This window comes from Barbus barbus (assembly GCF_936440315.1).
Source record: "Barbus barbus genome assembly, chromosome: 15".
Lineage (NCBI taxonomy): Eukaryota > Metazoa > Chordata > Actinopteri > Cypriniformes > Cyprinidae > Barbus > Barbus barbus.
Window position 1 is genome coordinate 16,611,015 of NC_136743.1, and position 16,726 is coordinate 16,627,740.

Genomic DNA, 16,726 nt, shown 5'->3' on the forward strand with positions numbered 1-16,726 from the left:
AAATGGATGAAAACTATATAATTGTGTTGTACCCAACCTTTATTGCAGCACTCAAAACATTTACAGTTGTTTACATATCACCCAAAACTCCCTAAAATTGCATTGCCTCAATAACTTAAAATGAGTTACCCTATACAGCAGGATTTCATGTAAACCTCTGTTTATATCTGGATTTAAAAAACAAAAATCCTCCTTTCACAAATGGTGTTATTGCTGGTTGTGAGATGTCTGTCCTTTGAAGCACAACCTGTAGTAAGGCTGTTATATCCAACCTTTCACATATGGCTTTGAAAAGTTAACACGTTCATAAAATTCATTCCATTTGACTATAAAATGTCAAATTCTAAATAAAAGAAATCCTTAAAAATCCTAAAAAAAAAAAGTTTGTTACTTTGTAAAATTAATACCACTTTAAAAATTCACATTGACTTCAAAAGTGTTAGAGGTCCAAAACACCCTCTAGTGTTGTAGAAAAAGAAAAACAAACCCTAAAAACCATATTTCAGCCACCTGTATATGTTATGAAACCATTGTTTTGAAGAGATCTGCAGCATTTCCTAAAGCCTATCACAAAAACAACATCTATTCTGGCAGGCCCCATAAAACCACAGTGTAACAACATTACAATAAAATAAAATAAAAAATCAAAATATTCAACAGTGAAACAATTCAGGAGCCAGGACTTGGGTTTCCTTCAAAAGATCAAGCAAGTTTTCAATTTTTTAACCACCTACTCTCCATCAAGAGTGAAAGCTACATTGTGTTGTAATAAAAACCATGACAGTATTAATAGTAAATAAAAACAACTTTTGACTTGCTATAAAATTAAAGTTACAAAAAAAAAAAAATTGTATAACGTTTTCTTTTTTGAATGTACAACAACAAAATTGTATTGTATTCTTACAGATGTGCCTGCAACAAATAAAAGGGCCAGAATAAATGCACTGTTAAGTCAATACATAGGCAGTGCATGACATTTGATAAATTAATAAGTATATACTGATTTATGATGTCCCACAAAAAGCACTCGGCAAGATCTTTACTCTGCTATTAAAAACAAAACATTGTAGGTTGCTCCATATTGATGTGGGCATTCTTCACCGGTTATTATATAAGACACCCAATTAAACAACACTGTTTGTCATACGCATACTGCACAGCAGCTGGAGTGTCTACCTGAAACAGAGCTTGTCAAATCATGAGCCTATGAAACAGGACTTACTGAAAAAGGCAAAAGTGTAAATGAAAAAATAGGATGGGGGCAATGCTATGCAACGGAGTTTAAAAATGTGAAATGCAAAAACAAGTTCTCTGAACTCTTAGCATATCAGCTACAGTATTGAGGAAAATATCAACAGAGGTACTAAAATGTTGACTGCATGGTGGAAAACACATAAGAAAACACCATGAAAACATACTAGTGAGAAAAATGGCTCAAATGATTGTGTCGCATAGTTAAAGACGAATTTTCAAATAGACACACACATACATGCACGCCCATTCACTCCATACACAGTTCACATAGCAGTTATCTTGGTTAGCCTGCCAGCATAAACTTGTCCTTGATATGCAATATTGGAAATGTTGACTCAATACATATTGGTAGTACAAAATCTAAGGGTAAAAATAGCGAAAGATCAGTGCAGCTTTGCATAGTACCTTCACATTAAAGCAAAACGTCAGATTTGATGAAGAGAGAAACACTGATGAATTCAGTGCAGAGTAGAATGTGAAGATCTCTAAGCTACAAAGCAACATGAAGGTGTTTGTACACATAGGATAGGAAACTACAACCAAACTATCATCCATGATCATTCAAAAAAGGCTACTTCACATCTATGTTAGAGGATAAGGAAAAAGCTTTGTCTGTAATTACATAAAAGGGATTCGAAAGGGAAAAAGGGTCAAACCACCAAACAAAAGTTGACAAAACATTCAAATAATTGTGTACTTGTACACAAAGAGACTGCATTATCAATTAACAAACAGACTTGAATGTCAAAAAATAAAAAAATGAAAGGGAAATAGTAGCGCTCTTTTTTTTTTTTTTCTTTTTTTTTACATGGTGGGAATTGGCAGTTGCACACTTCCAGTGGAATGCCACGTGGTGCTGGTCCTCTCCGCATCTTACATACTGCCTAATGTTTTATGTTTCTGTAAAACACAAAATTTTCACCATTAAAGACACTTAACCAGGTGTATGATGTTTTGTCTTCAGTTGAAGCAGATACTGTATAAGGCAGAGACAGTCCACTCGTACATCTGTGAATGCTCATTTACTCAATGCTCATCACTGCATTAACTTGATTTTTCAACTGATTTCTTTTTTTTTTTTTAGCTTAAGCAGCACAATTTATGGTAACGTTGTCAGATTTTGGTGAGGTTATGAATATGGTTACTGAGAGAACTAAGTTGCCTTTAAAAGACTGTCTTGAACACAATTTTAGCATTTATACATACATATTTATATGTAAAGATTTACATACAGAAAATAAAAAGACATGGAAATATAACCAACAAATCATTAATAAAAGATGTAAGAAAAAGCAGTAGCTCTAAAAAATATCAATAAATATATAGAAACAATACAAAGCAAAACTAAGAAAACAGAGGAGAAGTGAACTGCATGAGAAAAACATCCTTAATGAGTTAAATTAAAATTAATTTCAACCATGATGAAAATGAGTATCAATGGACAAATTTTGATTACCTGTGGGCTCTACTTCAATTTGTTCTTCTGTTTGGTTCATTTCCTCTGTTAAATGAATAAACACATTTACCAGTTAATAAAGACAAAGATAACAGACATTGAGCATAGAATGTATGACTCAACACAACTTTCTGTACAGATCAGGAAATCGTCCAATTCTTTATATCTTTTATAGAACCATAAAATTGAATTACCAACCCGCCACGTCCTCCTCAGGCTGCTCTTCCTCAGCACCTGCATCCTCTGTAACAAGACAGACACATTTCACAACAAAGCAAACATAACTTCCTTGGTTATCTCTGTGTAGTATCTGATATTATCAGATAATGTTAGCATCCACATTATTGTACTTACTCTACTATTTTAATATATAAGACATTTTGGGTATTATTTCTTGCTGCTGTATAACAACCATCTGAATGAACTTACGAAAAAATTAAAATAAATAATAAAAAAAAAAAAAAAAAAAAAAAAAAAACATACCCTCCTCTTCTTCTTCTTCTTCTTCCATATTCTCTGTTTCCTCCAATGTGGAGTCTTGTACTTCCTCATCTTCCTGAACTGGCTCATCGGTTTCCTCTATAGCTTCCTCTTCTGTTTCAGTTTCTTCTACAGAGACGGATTCCTCAACTGTCTCTTCGGTTGTTTCTGCTTCTTCCACTGGTTCTGTTGTTTCAGGTTCCTCTACTGCTTCTTCTACTGGTTCAAGCTCCTCATCTGCTTCTTCTACCGGTACAACCTCTTCCACAGCTTCTTCTACTGGTGTGGCTTCCTCTACTGTTTCTTCCACTGATACATCCTCTTCTACTACTACTTCTATTGTCTCTTCCACTGCTGCAGCCTCTTCTTCCAACACTACCTCCACTGCTTCTTCCACCGGTGCAACCTCTTCAACTACTTCTACTGCCTCTTCCAGTGGTGCATCTTCGACGACTACTTCTACTGATGCAGCCTCTTCCTCCAACACTTCTTCCACTGGAGCAGCTTCCTCAACCAGTTCTTCAACTGGTATGACCTCTTCCTCTTTTGTAGGCTCTTCCACTGCCTCTTCCTCAACTGGAACAGTCTCCGTAACCTCAGGCTCTTCCTCCAAGACTTCTGGTTCTTCCTCAGGAACTTCTTGCTCCTCTTCAACCTCTGGTTCCTCCTCAGCTACTTCAACTTCTACAGCAGTGGGCTCTTCGTCTACTTCCAGAGGTTCTTCTTCCAGAGGAAAAGCCTCATCTTCCACAGTCTCTGGTTCTGCAAGGGAAAAAAACAATTATAGTAAATCTATTAAATAGATTGTACGATGCTCTTATTTGTAGGTGCCAATATATGTGATGTGTAGAACTTTGTGAATGCGCAAATTCAGTGGTTAGATCGCGTTATACTGGATCCTTTTGTAGTATATACATACATGTATACAGCTATACATCACAATATGTGAGAGTAAAGAAATAGCAACAATTGCACATTGTAATTTCAAAGCACATCATAAAAGCCGTACCCGGTGGTGGCTGAGCTGCTTCTTCAACTTTAGAGGCCTGGATTTCTTCCTCCACGATAGATTCAGGAGCTGATTAAGAAACAAAACTAATCAACTTAGTGTGAAGGAAAACATTCTGTTTTTCTGGATTGAAAGCTTTTATTTATCTGTCCTAAAACACGCTTTTACAAAAATGCTTTACTAAGATTTGAAGCTCAATTATACAAGTATTCTGTAACAGGTCAATGCGATTACTCTCATGTCATGTTATGCAAGAACGTTTGTGGTATGTGGTAAGAATCGTTCATCGCTGGCAGGCATTTCAGTTATAAACGTGCCCATCAGAATGATTTCTACATAGTACACAGGTGGTACATCTATACACACAGAACACCTTCCTTATGAACACTTAATATTTAATGATCCACTAGATAAAGCCATCTCCCCTGCAATCAAAAATGTTTAATGCTTAGATTAATCTTATTTTTTTGCATATACTTTTAAAATATACTAAACATATAGGTTTGATGACAAATTTAAAAAAAAGTATGTGTATATATATATATATATATATATATATATATATATATATATATATATATATATATATATATATATATATGCATTTATTTATTTCAGGGTCAGGCAATTTCATCTTATAACATTGGCAGTAACTTGTACATTTACTCTCCTAACTTGTATATAACATTAAATGTCTATTTGTGTTATAAAACCCTGCATCTTATTTTATTGACCTACAAAGATATTTCTAGGCATTAACAAATTCTCACTGCACCCTTATTTATTGCACCAAACTCTACTTTACCTTCTTCCACATGTTCAGCAGGGGTTCCCTCAACTGATTCACTGGTCTCAATGGTGGATTTATCTTTCAGCCCTGAGGATTTTACATGTGGATGTGCATACATGAGGCAAGTGTAGAATACAGTCACATGAAACAAGCCCGCTATGAAGAGCAGTACACTTGCAAAAAAGGATTTCCATAGCAAACTTATGACCTTTGGTTTACTTTTGCACTAGAGCTTTTCTGTCCTTTGTTTTACAGGCACAAAGGTATGCGTTTGAGATATGAAAGACCAACAGGAAAGCAGAGGAGAGGAAAAAGGAAAAGTTTATAGATATTATTATTCGTGAACAGACATGTATCCTTGTCCAGTTTTAATACAACTGTTTGTTTTTCTTGAAATAATCAACACTGAAAAGACAAACACTCAAGGCACTGATTAAACAAATCAGGGGATTCATATAGTTTATTGATAACACAAGAACGTTCTCTCTTAGTAAAGTATCACTACCTGTTGTATTTATTATAAACAAAATCAGATGAACATCAATGTTGAAATCTCAGACTATAGTTAGTATTTTGTAAGAGTAAACCAAAATCCTACCCTCAAACAAAAGACATTTTTTAAGAGAAATCAAAGAACTTCCACATGACGATCGGCATATAGCACCTTGTTCTGATTTTGCTTCTACTAATCTGAATGTTCTGATGTACATCACTGATTAGCTCTCACAGAGACAAAAGGTTTTGCAATTCAGTCTACAAGGGGTGGTCTCTGGAGACTCACAATGGCCTGAGATCAAATTCAGCCAGATGTTAACAAATTACATAAAAGACAAAAAGATCTAACAGTAGCTGATGTGCTGCCTTACGGTTTCTTTTTAGCTGCAGCCGTCTTGGATTCTTTGCCTTTTCCATTTTTCTCAACCTTTTTAGCATCGTCATCAACAACGGCTTTCCCATGAGATTTCTTTTCAGCCTCTGGCTTTTCCTTCACCTCATCCTTTTCCACCTTCTTAGTCTTCTTTGCTTCTTCAACTTCTGCCATTTTCTCTCTTTCCTCCTTCTCCTTTCTAATTCTTTCCATGGCCTTTTCCACATCCTCTTTCTCTATTCTCTCCCCCTCCTCTTTCAGCCGAGCCTCAGCTCTCTCCCAGGCCTTGGCTTCCGACTCCTCCCTGATACGGTTCAAGGTCATCTCTTGCTCCTCTTTGGCTAGGATGTTCCTCACTTCCGCCAGTGCCAATTTAGCTATCTTCCTAGCCTCCACTCTCTCGTGGATGATGGTGAGCTGCTGTTTCAGAGCTTCTCTTAGCTTCAACCCAACATCTTTGGTGTGGGAAAGCTCTGGGGAGAGACTTTGTTTGATGATGTAATCACGGTAACTAAATCTTATCACTACTACACACACCTCAAGCCACAACAAAATTAGTTGTAATGACGCAAATCATTTCACATCAGAACTCCCTCATTAGTATGTTTGTGATATCCTCCACACCAGTGGTTCTCAACTTGTTTAACTCGACAGCCCCCCAATTGTCCAAAAGAATATTCAAAGGCCCACATATAGGCTAAAATATTTCATGTATTTCTGCTGTAATTATGACAACGCTGCTCATTTTCAAAACAAATTAACAGAAACTGTAAGTCTTGATATATTAAATGAATTAACCAAAAGTCATGTGATTGTATGCATGTGCTTCAATTGTGGCTTAGAAAACTAAACCATCCTGTGGCTCCCTAGGAAGTCTGCAATGTCTCCCAGACAGCCCTGGCTCCCAGGTTGAGAATCACTACTGTACACATTATATTAGAAGATTATGCATTTAGGATGTTTATAACAAGTCCACAGGTCCCTAATATTACTTGCAAATAGCCTGGAAAAAGTATATGCAAGACATGTAGATCTTTGCCAAGTCATCATTGTCCATGCAGACTCAAAATTCCAACTACAAAAGGTGGTATTGTTAAACACTCCTTGGTTAAACAGAAAAATTATACGTAGCTTAAAATATGTCATGTCAGCTCAGTCATGCAAACAGAAACAAGTTGATCAAGTAAACGCCTTCCAAGATCCCAAACCACACGAGAGGCTAATCTGCTGCATGCATCCAAGTGTGCAAAATACCTCCTTTTCTCCTGGAAACCTCTTTCTTTTCATCTAATTTAAATGAGACATAAAAATAAAGTCAGTGACTGCTACTTAAAACAGTTTTACAATGTAGGCCTAAGTCCTGCCTTTGAGGTCTTCTTACATTTCTTTCACACTAATGATGTCAGAGAGTATCCAGCCCATTCACCCATGTCTGGCCTGATTCTATTGTTCGAGTCATCACACGCAATGCTCTGCAAAACATGTAATTGTTGATGTCTAACAATTTCAAATAAATCTGATAGAAAATCTATGTAAAAATGATTTTGAAAAAAAAAAAAAAAAAAAAAAAAAATTACAAAATCACTATCTGCAAGCAGTGGCTTTTTGTACACCATAAGCAATCTTATTAACAATTAAAAAGCCAAAACAACTGACAACATATGGCAACAATTGCAAAAAAATTTAACCAAAAGATCTGAATTGTTAATTTACCAAAATGAACACTTAAACTGTACTTGAAATATTTGAAGGTATAATTGTGATAAGTGGTATTAAAGATTGGTATTAGATTGGAGTATAAATTAAATTATACTCCAATCTAAGCTGAATTTCTAATTCTACACACTTTATTTTCTCAAAATACACTTCCAGACACAAAAGCAGCCATTTCTTCATAATTCCTGCATACAGTACTTTTTGCATACAAAATATTTAACATTCACATTCATAGCCCTCTCAATACTCTCCTAGTATTACAGGAGCCATATAAACACTATTACTTATCAGGCTCACCATTTCAGGTGCTTTAGATTGGCAGGTAGGAACTGATTGTTGACGGTTACAGAACTCTGGGGTTCAGGAGACGTTTCCTACACATGCCACTGAACTAGTTCTTGGCTGATGAACTGATGACCTGAACTGACACCCATTGATTAAAGGGATAGTTCACCCAAAAATGAAAATTCAGTCATGTTTTTCCAAACCCGTAAGACATTTGTTCATCTTCGGAACACAAATTAAGATATTTTTGATTAAATCCAAGAGCTCTCAGACTCTCCATAGACAGCAGCACAACTGCAATGTTCCCAGGTCCAGAAACGTAGCAAGGACATCTGTAAACTAGTCCATGTGACATCAGTGGTTCAACCATAATTTTATGAAGCTACGAGAATACTTTGTGTGCAAAGAAAAAAAAAAATTCTGACTTTATTCAACAATTCTTATCCTCCTCATCCTGTCTGCAGTAGCGCACCGCCTAAAGCTTCGTAAAATTAAGGTTGAACCCCTGATGTCACATGGACTAGTTTACAGATGTCATTGCTACGTTTCTGGACCTGGGAACATTGCAGTTGTGTTGCTGTCTATGGAGAGTCTGAGAGCTCTCGGAATTAATAAAAAAAATATCTTAATTTGTATTCCAAAGATGAACAAAGGTCTTACGGGTTTGGAACGACATGAGGGTGAGTTATTAATGACAGAATTTTCATTTTTGGGTGAACTAACCCTTTAAATCAGCTACACATCCGTTTAGACCATAGAACAAATTTCCTACCTGAATTTTGTTAATTGAGGTAATACTGAAAGAGGGGTGGGATATATTCATACTGTATATCTAAGCTATCGTTATTCTCCAAATCTCTGATGGAGGAGAGCAAAGGCAACTCACATGACAATGAAGAAACAAAAACAACGTAACAACTGACAATGTCATATAAAACTGCCTATTCTGTATTGAGCAGTAAAACAAGTTTAAAGGAAATATAAAACACAAGATGATCTATCTCCGCAGAGTTGCTGAGGATGCAAATCACCCCAAAATGCAAAACGGCTCAATATAAACTATTCAGATCCTAAAGACAGAGAAAAATGATAATCAGATTATAAACAATGTCACATGTACAGTGTTAAATTGCAAGACTCAAATAGAAATACATACTGTTGTTCATGATATAAGGGAACTGAGGCATGCAGCAAAGGTGATATGTTCAACTTACAGCACTAAGGTCATATGCAAAAAGGTAAACAGAGCATTAGTAGCTGGAAACAGCCATTGCAAAAGAGCTGCAATGAAGCATAAACTACATAAGTTCAATATTTACAAATATGTAAATGTTCATAATGACATCATCTTCTCAAGAGTTCACAGGTCCCAAAGTGACTGTTGGCGATCTTCCCAACAAAATATTTCTTCAAGAGTTAGGAACAGACTCAAGTCGTCAAAGGAGCAAGTCCTCATCTAATAAAGTGCTTCTGTCACAATTGCGATGGAAAACACGACTATTGATTTTGAAGGCCTAAAATAACGCATGTCTTTTGGCCCTGAACCCCTTCAGTCTGTGACGCGCCAGCAACATCCTCCGCTGCTGCCTCGGTTTCTTCATCCTCTAGCGTTTCAAAAGGACTCATAATGTCATAAAGGAAGGTGAAGAAACCTTGAAACCAATCAGTGCTCTCTTCCGCTAAAATATCGAGGACTTCCTCAAGGGAGTCTGAGTTTTCTCTGCTGCCATCTTTGGTCAGCCCTACGCAAACGGGAGAATAAGGAAAAAGAGAAAGAGAGGGAAAGAGAGAACAGTGGGAGAGCAAGAACATAGAGAGAGGGTGGTGTTGGTTTGCAAGGTTTAGTAGATAAGGATTCAGTGCTTTAAAAAAAAGAGGGTAACGATGCTATTAAAGCGTAAGATGAAGTAAAGGAGAAAGGGGGCATGCATGAGAAGGACCAATGGGGCTGTTTTTGATACGGCTCAGTTACTTGGGAAATCAGTTAAACTACATGCTAAATGAGAAAATAAATTGCTTCATTTTCTCTCCTTACTACATGACTTTGCCTTAAATGTAATACTGGCAAGTTGGTCTAATTTGCAAACTCATGCAATAAGGCAATAACCTCTCATCACTTCTTCTCCAAAATGGTATGTTGTTTGAACAAAATGATGAAAGTACCATGCACGTGCATCTATCTGATTTAATTCAAAACTGCACAAAAGTGAACCAAAGTCAGTCATGCAAAACATCATGTGGTAAAAATTTAATTGGAAATCACTGCACTTGCCTAGTAGTACTTTAGCATCTTCCACATCAAAATCTCCATCACCATCAGCATCATAGGACACGAGTTTACCTAGTAAAGTAAAGTGAACCTCATTTAGTCATTTGACATGGGTTGTGAATAATTCATTGTGCCATATATGAAACTAAAGGTCCTACAAATAGCGCTATTAAATTGCTCTTATTTGTGAATTTAAAATTAGATTAAAGACATTTCTTAGTTCAAAGTATTACAAGAAACCTTGTACTAGATATAATTCTGTAACAAATAAACCTGCATGGTACCATGTTATAACAACTTTCCTCAAGAAATCATTAACAAACATCATTACATTAACATTTTATCAAATTCAAGTGATTAGAAAATACACTACAGTCCAAAAGTTTTGGTGTCAGTTTTTGAAAGTAGTATCTTATGCACACCGAGGCTGCATTTAAAAAAAATAAATAAATACAGTAACAGTACAACTGTGAATTATTATTATTACAATGTCAAATTACTGGTTTCTATTTTAATTTATTCCTGCAACAGCAAAGCTGAATTTTTATCATCATTACTCCAGTCTTCAGTGTCATATGATCCTTCAGAAATCTATAAATGTCTTTACTGTCACTTTTGATAAATTTTATGCATCCTTGCTGAATAAAATTTCTTTCTTTCAAAACATCTCACTGACCCCAAACTTTTAGTGTACATTTATATAAATGTAGTGTGTGTTTATATTAAAGTATGAAAAATGACACTAAAACTGGAACTAACAATCAATTTCACTTCCCTACTTTGTAACTGAAGAGGAGAGGTTAAAAAAAATTTGGTTTATGGTGGTGATTCTATTCATTGGTTCAGATGTCATACCTTGTAATACCTCTGAAAGATTATAGCGCAAATCCTTTGCTTTGGCTGCATGCAAATTAAGGCCAGATACACAAAACAAATTACATATAACATTTATGTAATAAGTATTTTTAAAACTACAACCATTTATAATAAAATAATAGAAACCAAAGACTCACCAATTACACCTTGATAGTCAACGAGGTCAAAATACACCACAGCTACAGACGTCCAGACGCCCAAGAGAGCCAAAACCATGAACCAGGTGAAAAACGAGGTTCCTCCTCCAACCTCTGCCTTCTTTCCATTTTTATGTGCCTGCTGTGGCTTGGTCTCTGAAAGATAAAATAATCAGATTATATACAATGTCAGGAAGAAATATAAAACTAAAGTTTCTAAATATAAAACATTTTCATGTAACAAAATCAAATCAATGCAGCACAGCAAAACCCTCATGTGAACGAGGAATGCATGCTCAAAATTAAACCATGACTTTGAAAGTGAGATTAGTCCTTTAGTATTACGGTTCACACAAGTATACACTCAAGGCCACTGGTTAATAGACTATGTAACGTTAGCTTTAAAGCTGAAAAAAACTGGAGACCAATCAATTCTTTCTATATTCAAATGCTGTATAAATTCCAAGGGATTTCTGGTTCAGATTAAATATTCCCTCCAAAATGTTCCAATATTCCACATTAAATCACATCTACAGTAATCACAAGGTGACAAGTCTAAAAAATGCAGTTATTCTGAGGTCTGTTGACACTCCTCATGGAACCACAGTAAAAATACATCTGCATTCAGAGCTCTAGGAAGAATGAACAGGTGTTTTGTCCGCTACGTTCTGCTAGGTCAAACCACACATTTGTTCATGCGCACACGCATACTACAAACGTTAGTAACAGATATAGAGAGCAATAACAATACTAAAGTATTACGACAAAAATTCTCTTTTTATAGTTTGTACAGGTGCATATATAACTGATTGACAAAGTTTTTTTTTTGTTTTTTTTTTTATAACAATACATTTCTAAGGTACTTAAGCCACCCCCCACCCAAAAAAAAATATATATATAAAAATGTTTCAGCTCATATACACAAAATACAAATGTATCATAAAAATTGAGTATTACATTATTACATTCATTTTCAAATGTTAAGGCTTTCTCTCACACCCCCATGATTTATTAAATGTCATTTCTCGTCATAAAAGGTTATTCCAAATCATAAAAATACTATACCAGTTTCCTCGTTCACCACCTTGACCTCTGCATTCGGCTCCCCCATTCCTCCAAGCAATGTGGGGAAGAAGAGAGCGTCTTTCACCCCAAACCCCTGTACAACAGCAGGTCTCCTGCCTTTTTGTTCCTTGTGAATTGAGCCGGAACTTAATATAGAACTCGACCAGCAAATGGATTATTTTTAGAACTGTCCACTTGAAAGCACTCATACGAAAGGGTAGAGGCAAATCCCACTCCATCCTGCTGTTCTTTGTCACATATGAAGGCTGAAAAGGCTGATTGGTCATCCAAATTAATATACTTAACAGAAGAGTAGCACGCAATAGAGGATACACTGCTTCGCCACACACATGCTTTTTAATGACATGCAAATCAAACTTTGGAAGGCGTTTTCCAGCCTCCAGGCAGAGAAGCATTTAAATCCTGGCAAGTGAATCTCCTGCCATAGAGCTATTTATTTTCCATACAAGGACCGGTCTCCCGAGTTTCTTGGTGAAATAATAAGCATGTTAATGGTGGCTTTTGCTTCTGCAAACTAGCCATATATCTAAAACAGAAAAACCTCCATCAAACTAATATTATCAGCAAAGTAAAACTACCATGATGTACTTACGTAACCCTCTATCCTCATCAAGAATAGCATTTACTCTAAAGATCTCTCATATCTCTTGTGCTCACTAGGCCTGCATTTATTTGATCAAAATAGAGTCAAAACAGTTATATGTGAAATATCATTACAGTTTAAAATAACTGGTTTCTATTTTAATACATTTTAAAATTACATTTATTCCTGTGATGGCAAACCTCAGTTTTCTTTACTCAGCTAAATATGCTGATTTGGTGCTCAGGAAACATTTCTTATATTTTCAATTATGAAAACAGTTATGTTGCTTAATACTTAATACATATTTGCCAAAAAAAAAGAAAGTATTAATTTCTTACATATACATACATTTAATGCAAACCAAAGCCCCAAATCTTTGACTTTTAATATTTAAAACTGCATTGATGTGGATTTGAATCTTTTAGCTAGATCAAAGTTGCATGCAAAATTTGGAGACAAGACACACCCCTCTAGATACGCACGCTTAACGTCTCTAAATCTACACAGTCAAATGGCTGCCATTGTGACCTAATCAACATCTTCCCCTCCCCCATTTATGCCTGCTATGAAAAAAAGTGCTTCAAACTCTTTTTGTAGCTCATGCACAGCTTTTGTTGTTGCTCAGACTATGCCTTTGTGGTACACAATGTTCCATCGTCTAGCTTGCATAACATTGTAGTGGAATGTGTGCCTTGAATTACCCGCTCTTCTTCTGTCATACCTACACACCCCATTGTGTAAAGCAAGCAGTTCCCATCTGGTCAAACGAACAAACCCTGGACATTAACCCCTATGTGATCTTATCAGCATATACACCCCCGACTGAAATCTTGAATGACCAGCAAGCTGATGCTGCTTTAGAACAATAGATCATACACTGGTTTAAAAGTCCAGTGAGTTGTCTGATGTCACAACAGGAATTCAAATACATTACATATATAAACATTATTGCCATTCATAAGAAAATCTGGACTGAATAGTGTTGCTTGTTAAACACACACTAATGCAATCTTCACTCTATGCATGATACAGTACATTTAATATTGTGAGAAATGTTCACACTGCATTTGCTAAAATCAAATAAAATATTTTTCTACACAACCACATATATCAGAGAATGGCACTGGATTAAATGCCCTTGGAAAAACAAACATGCAAGGTTATTTGGACAGAACGGTGGAATCAATGGAGAAATGCTTGAGAAAAAAAAAACTAAAACAAAATGCAAGCACATCATGACAGGCTGTCATTTCTTTACCATTTCTGTGGCACTCAGCAAGTTATTCTGTGCAGATGAAAAGTTCCCTGAAAGCAATGATTTTGACATTTGATAAAAGAGCATTGCACCCCTTTATGAACAGCTGAGTTCACTTTACAAAGCATCAATCTAAGGATAGTGGTTTTGTAACTGTTAACCTTCAGGAGATATATAAATGGGTGTGGCTCTAGATTATTATCATTACAGGAAAAGTTTTTCATAATGGATAAATACCATAAAATGTAATAGTTTCCTGGAGAGAATTGGAATTCTTACAGCGCATAAGAAATTATGGTTCAAGTGGCACCTCACTGACACCAACAATGTAAAAATGTGATGGCATTTGATTCCTGTATTCAGGTATACAGTTCATAACTGCATTTATTCAAATCTGCTTGGTCTGCTTTATTGGCTCTAAATATAAAGAGAACCACCATAATACATGATGAATTAAGCTTTTCCATGAACAAAACAGGCTTTACCATGAACAGTTAACAAACATGAATAGAAAGTGCACAGTGGCCCTAATAAAAATATAACTGAAAATAATTCTACCGTATAATTGCATATATTTATACGTATTTTAATCGCATATGGGAAGGTAATTTACAGTTAACCTATTTAAAGGTGAAGGCAAAATTTAACACGGTTTCTGTAGTAATAATAACCTTTTTACAGTTTAAAGTCAGCACATTTGATAAATCTATACACCAGTGTCTAAAATTTCACTGTAGAGGTTCATATACTCTCAACAGTCAGATAGTTAATCTACCACTCTTACATAATAACCACGCAGTTACTAAAGTCAATAACAATAGCTAGAGAGCTAAACACAGCGCCCGGACGATGTTAACCAGCAGTGGGGTCCTGCAGTGTGGCAGACTTTCATTTTAATTACAGAGTGTGTGGGGACATGGGACCCTAGAGGCCACGTGTAACCCCTCCCACGCTCTCCCAATATTGACACGTGAGCATTTAAGAGCTCGCACTGGGACAATTCTGGCTCCAGCGATGTGCAAACATTTATCTGAAAATATAGGTCTGCTATCGGAATAAACAAACAATGCGATAAACTAGGCCTTGTGGCACTCGTGCAAGTAGGACTAAAAGCATGCAGTGGTTCTGCAACCATTTCGTCCAGTTTTTCAAGTGCATAGACGCGTTCAGGGGGGTTTAATGCACCCCTTTATCGGACAGAAAAGTTATTGCTCGCTCAAATGTAGCAACGATTCAAAAACTGTTTGTGGTTACAGTCTAACACAAGTTACACATATCACGACTGTAGCCGACACAATATAGGGTCATTCTTATTATTTTACTTGTTTATAATTTGGCATTTAAATTAGATAAACAAAAATCAATCTTGCCGTCCGATTAACTTTCAGGCCTTCGCAGAAACGCACGTATTTTTGTCGACAAAATGTAAACATTACGCACCTTTTTTGACTGGTCCCTTTACATTTTTCTTAGCCATTGCAAGTGAAATTTCGTCGGCGTTTCTTGTTCTGTAACAAATAAACTGACTGTAATTCCAGTCTCAGCTCTGGTACTGATGCCCTGCAAAAATCAAATCCCTTTGCCTTCATACACCGAGGCCCATAGCAACCCGTCCCCCTTTTGAGTGACTGAACATTCGACCAATACTGTCCAGACAAAGCCGTTGTGGGCGGGGCACATGAAAATGACATCCAATCGTTGATCAGTGGCTGATAACTTATTCAATCGTGTGGATACCTGCGAGGTAAGACCGCCCAGTTCTTCTCTAGCAGCACTGGAACGTGGCAAGATGGAAGGTTGGACTTATCGCGAGATTCATGTGTTTTCACTCAGTGCGGGGAATGCAAAACAATTCACAACGTTATCATCATTCTTATCGTTGCGTATAACGGTTGAATGATTTGGTCGTGTTATGTGTGATCTATATGAAGCTTGTGTAGGTTGGGATTTGCTAAATTACTGCAATCTGTTCTGTCTCCAATTTACTTGCAAAACTAGCCTGTAGAAACACAATGAAGGAAACACAATTACACTAGTTTTATTAAATATTTTACTAATTCAACCGAGTTCGTCATAATAATGCTTTATACTGTGAGGGGTGAAATTAATAACGAAAACTACTTTAGTCTTGGTACAAATTGTTCCATTGACTTTAAGTTGTGCCCCACCCCCCTTTCTGCTATTGTCCACCTCATCCTTAAAACTGTAGAACAAAACATAATTTATTATTAACAGTAATTAGTTTAATACAAATAATGAAGTACTTGTTTTTCAGATGTAATGTAAAGATAAAATTCAGCTGAAAAACACACCCAGGTCCTGTTGGTCAAATGGGAAAGTGCCTTTTTCTTAAAAGAATCAGACGATTTAAGAATATATATATATATATTATATTATATAATATGTCTACTTGAATTAATTTATTTGTAATTAAATTGTTTGTCAAAAGCTTTTGTTGAATTTGAATTATTCTAACCTGCTGCCATACATATGCATGTCAATCATAGTAACTAAAAAAATTAGAAAGCAAGATTAACTTTGACTTAATTAGATCAGTGTTAATGGTAAAACCTATTTTTAACAACCATCACCACCTAAGTGATGAAACAGTTGATGAATAATTTGTCCCACATGTTTTCATGGCAAAAAATTAAAAGTCAAG

The 16,726-nt window shown here is 35.9% G+C and overlaps 1 protein-coding gene across 8 annotated transcripts; it reads right to left on the reverse strand.

Moving 5' to 3' along the window:
• Window positions 1-19: 19 nt before the first annotated feature.
• On the reverse strand, window positions 20-15,830 carry LOC306881889 (uncharacterized protein). Of its 8 annotated transcripts, none has more exons than XM_079436232.1 (10): window positions 15,505-15,690; window positions 11,141-11,296; window positions 10,983-11,027; window positions 10,131-10,199; window positions 5,005-5,076; window positions 4,200-4,268; window positions 3,194-3,952; window positions 2,909-2,953; window positions 2,711-2,755; window positions 20-2,154 (listed from the first exon to the last, which is right to left on the reverse strand). In XM_079436232.1, the coding sequence occupies exons 1-10, from the start codon at window positions 15,539-15,541 to the stop codon at window positions 2,147-2,149; spliced, it is 1,305 nt and encodes a 434-aa protein (XP_079292358.1). In that variant the 5' UTR covers window positions 15,542-15,690; the 3' UTR covers window positions 20-2,146. The 8 variants fall into 8 exon arrangements, with proteins under 8 accessions (XP_079292358.1, XP_079292357.1, XP_079292361.1 ...); XM_079436231.1 differs by lacking the exon at window positions 15,505-15,690 and adding an exon at window positions 12,206-12,394; XM_079436236.1 differs by having other exon boundaries at window positions 24-2,154; window positions 2,905-2,953.
• Window positions 15,831-16,726: the final 896 nt, after the last annotated feature.

Bases quoted from the DNA above. Each gene is read 5' to 3' on its own strand.
- LOC306881889 (XM_079436231.1), bottom strand. From the start codon at position 12,251: ATGGGGGAGCCGAATGCAGAGGTCAAGGTGGTGAACGAGGAAACTG. The intron at 3,953-4,199 runs GTACGGCTTTTA...TTTCCCTTGCAG, and splicing joins AGCAGCTCAGCCACCACCGG to AACCAGAGACTGTGGAAGAT. The intron at 2,954-3,193 runs GTATGTTTTTTT...GTCTTGTTACAG, and splicing joins AGAAGAAGAAGAAGAGGAGG to AGGATGCAGGTGCTGAGGAA.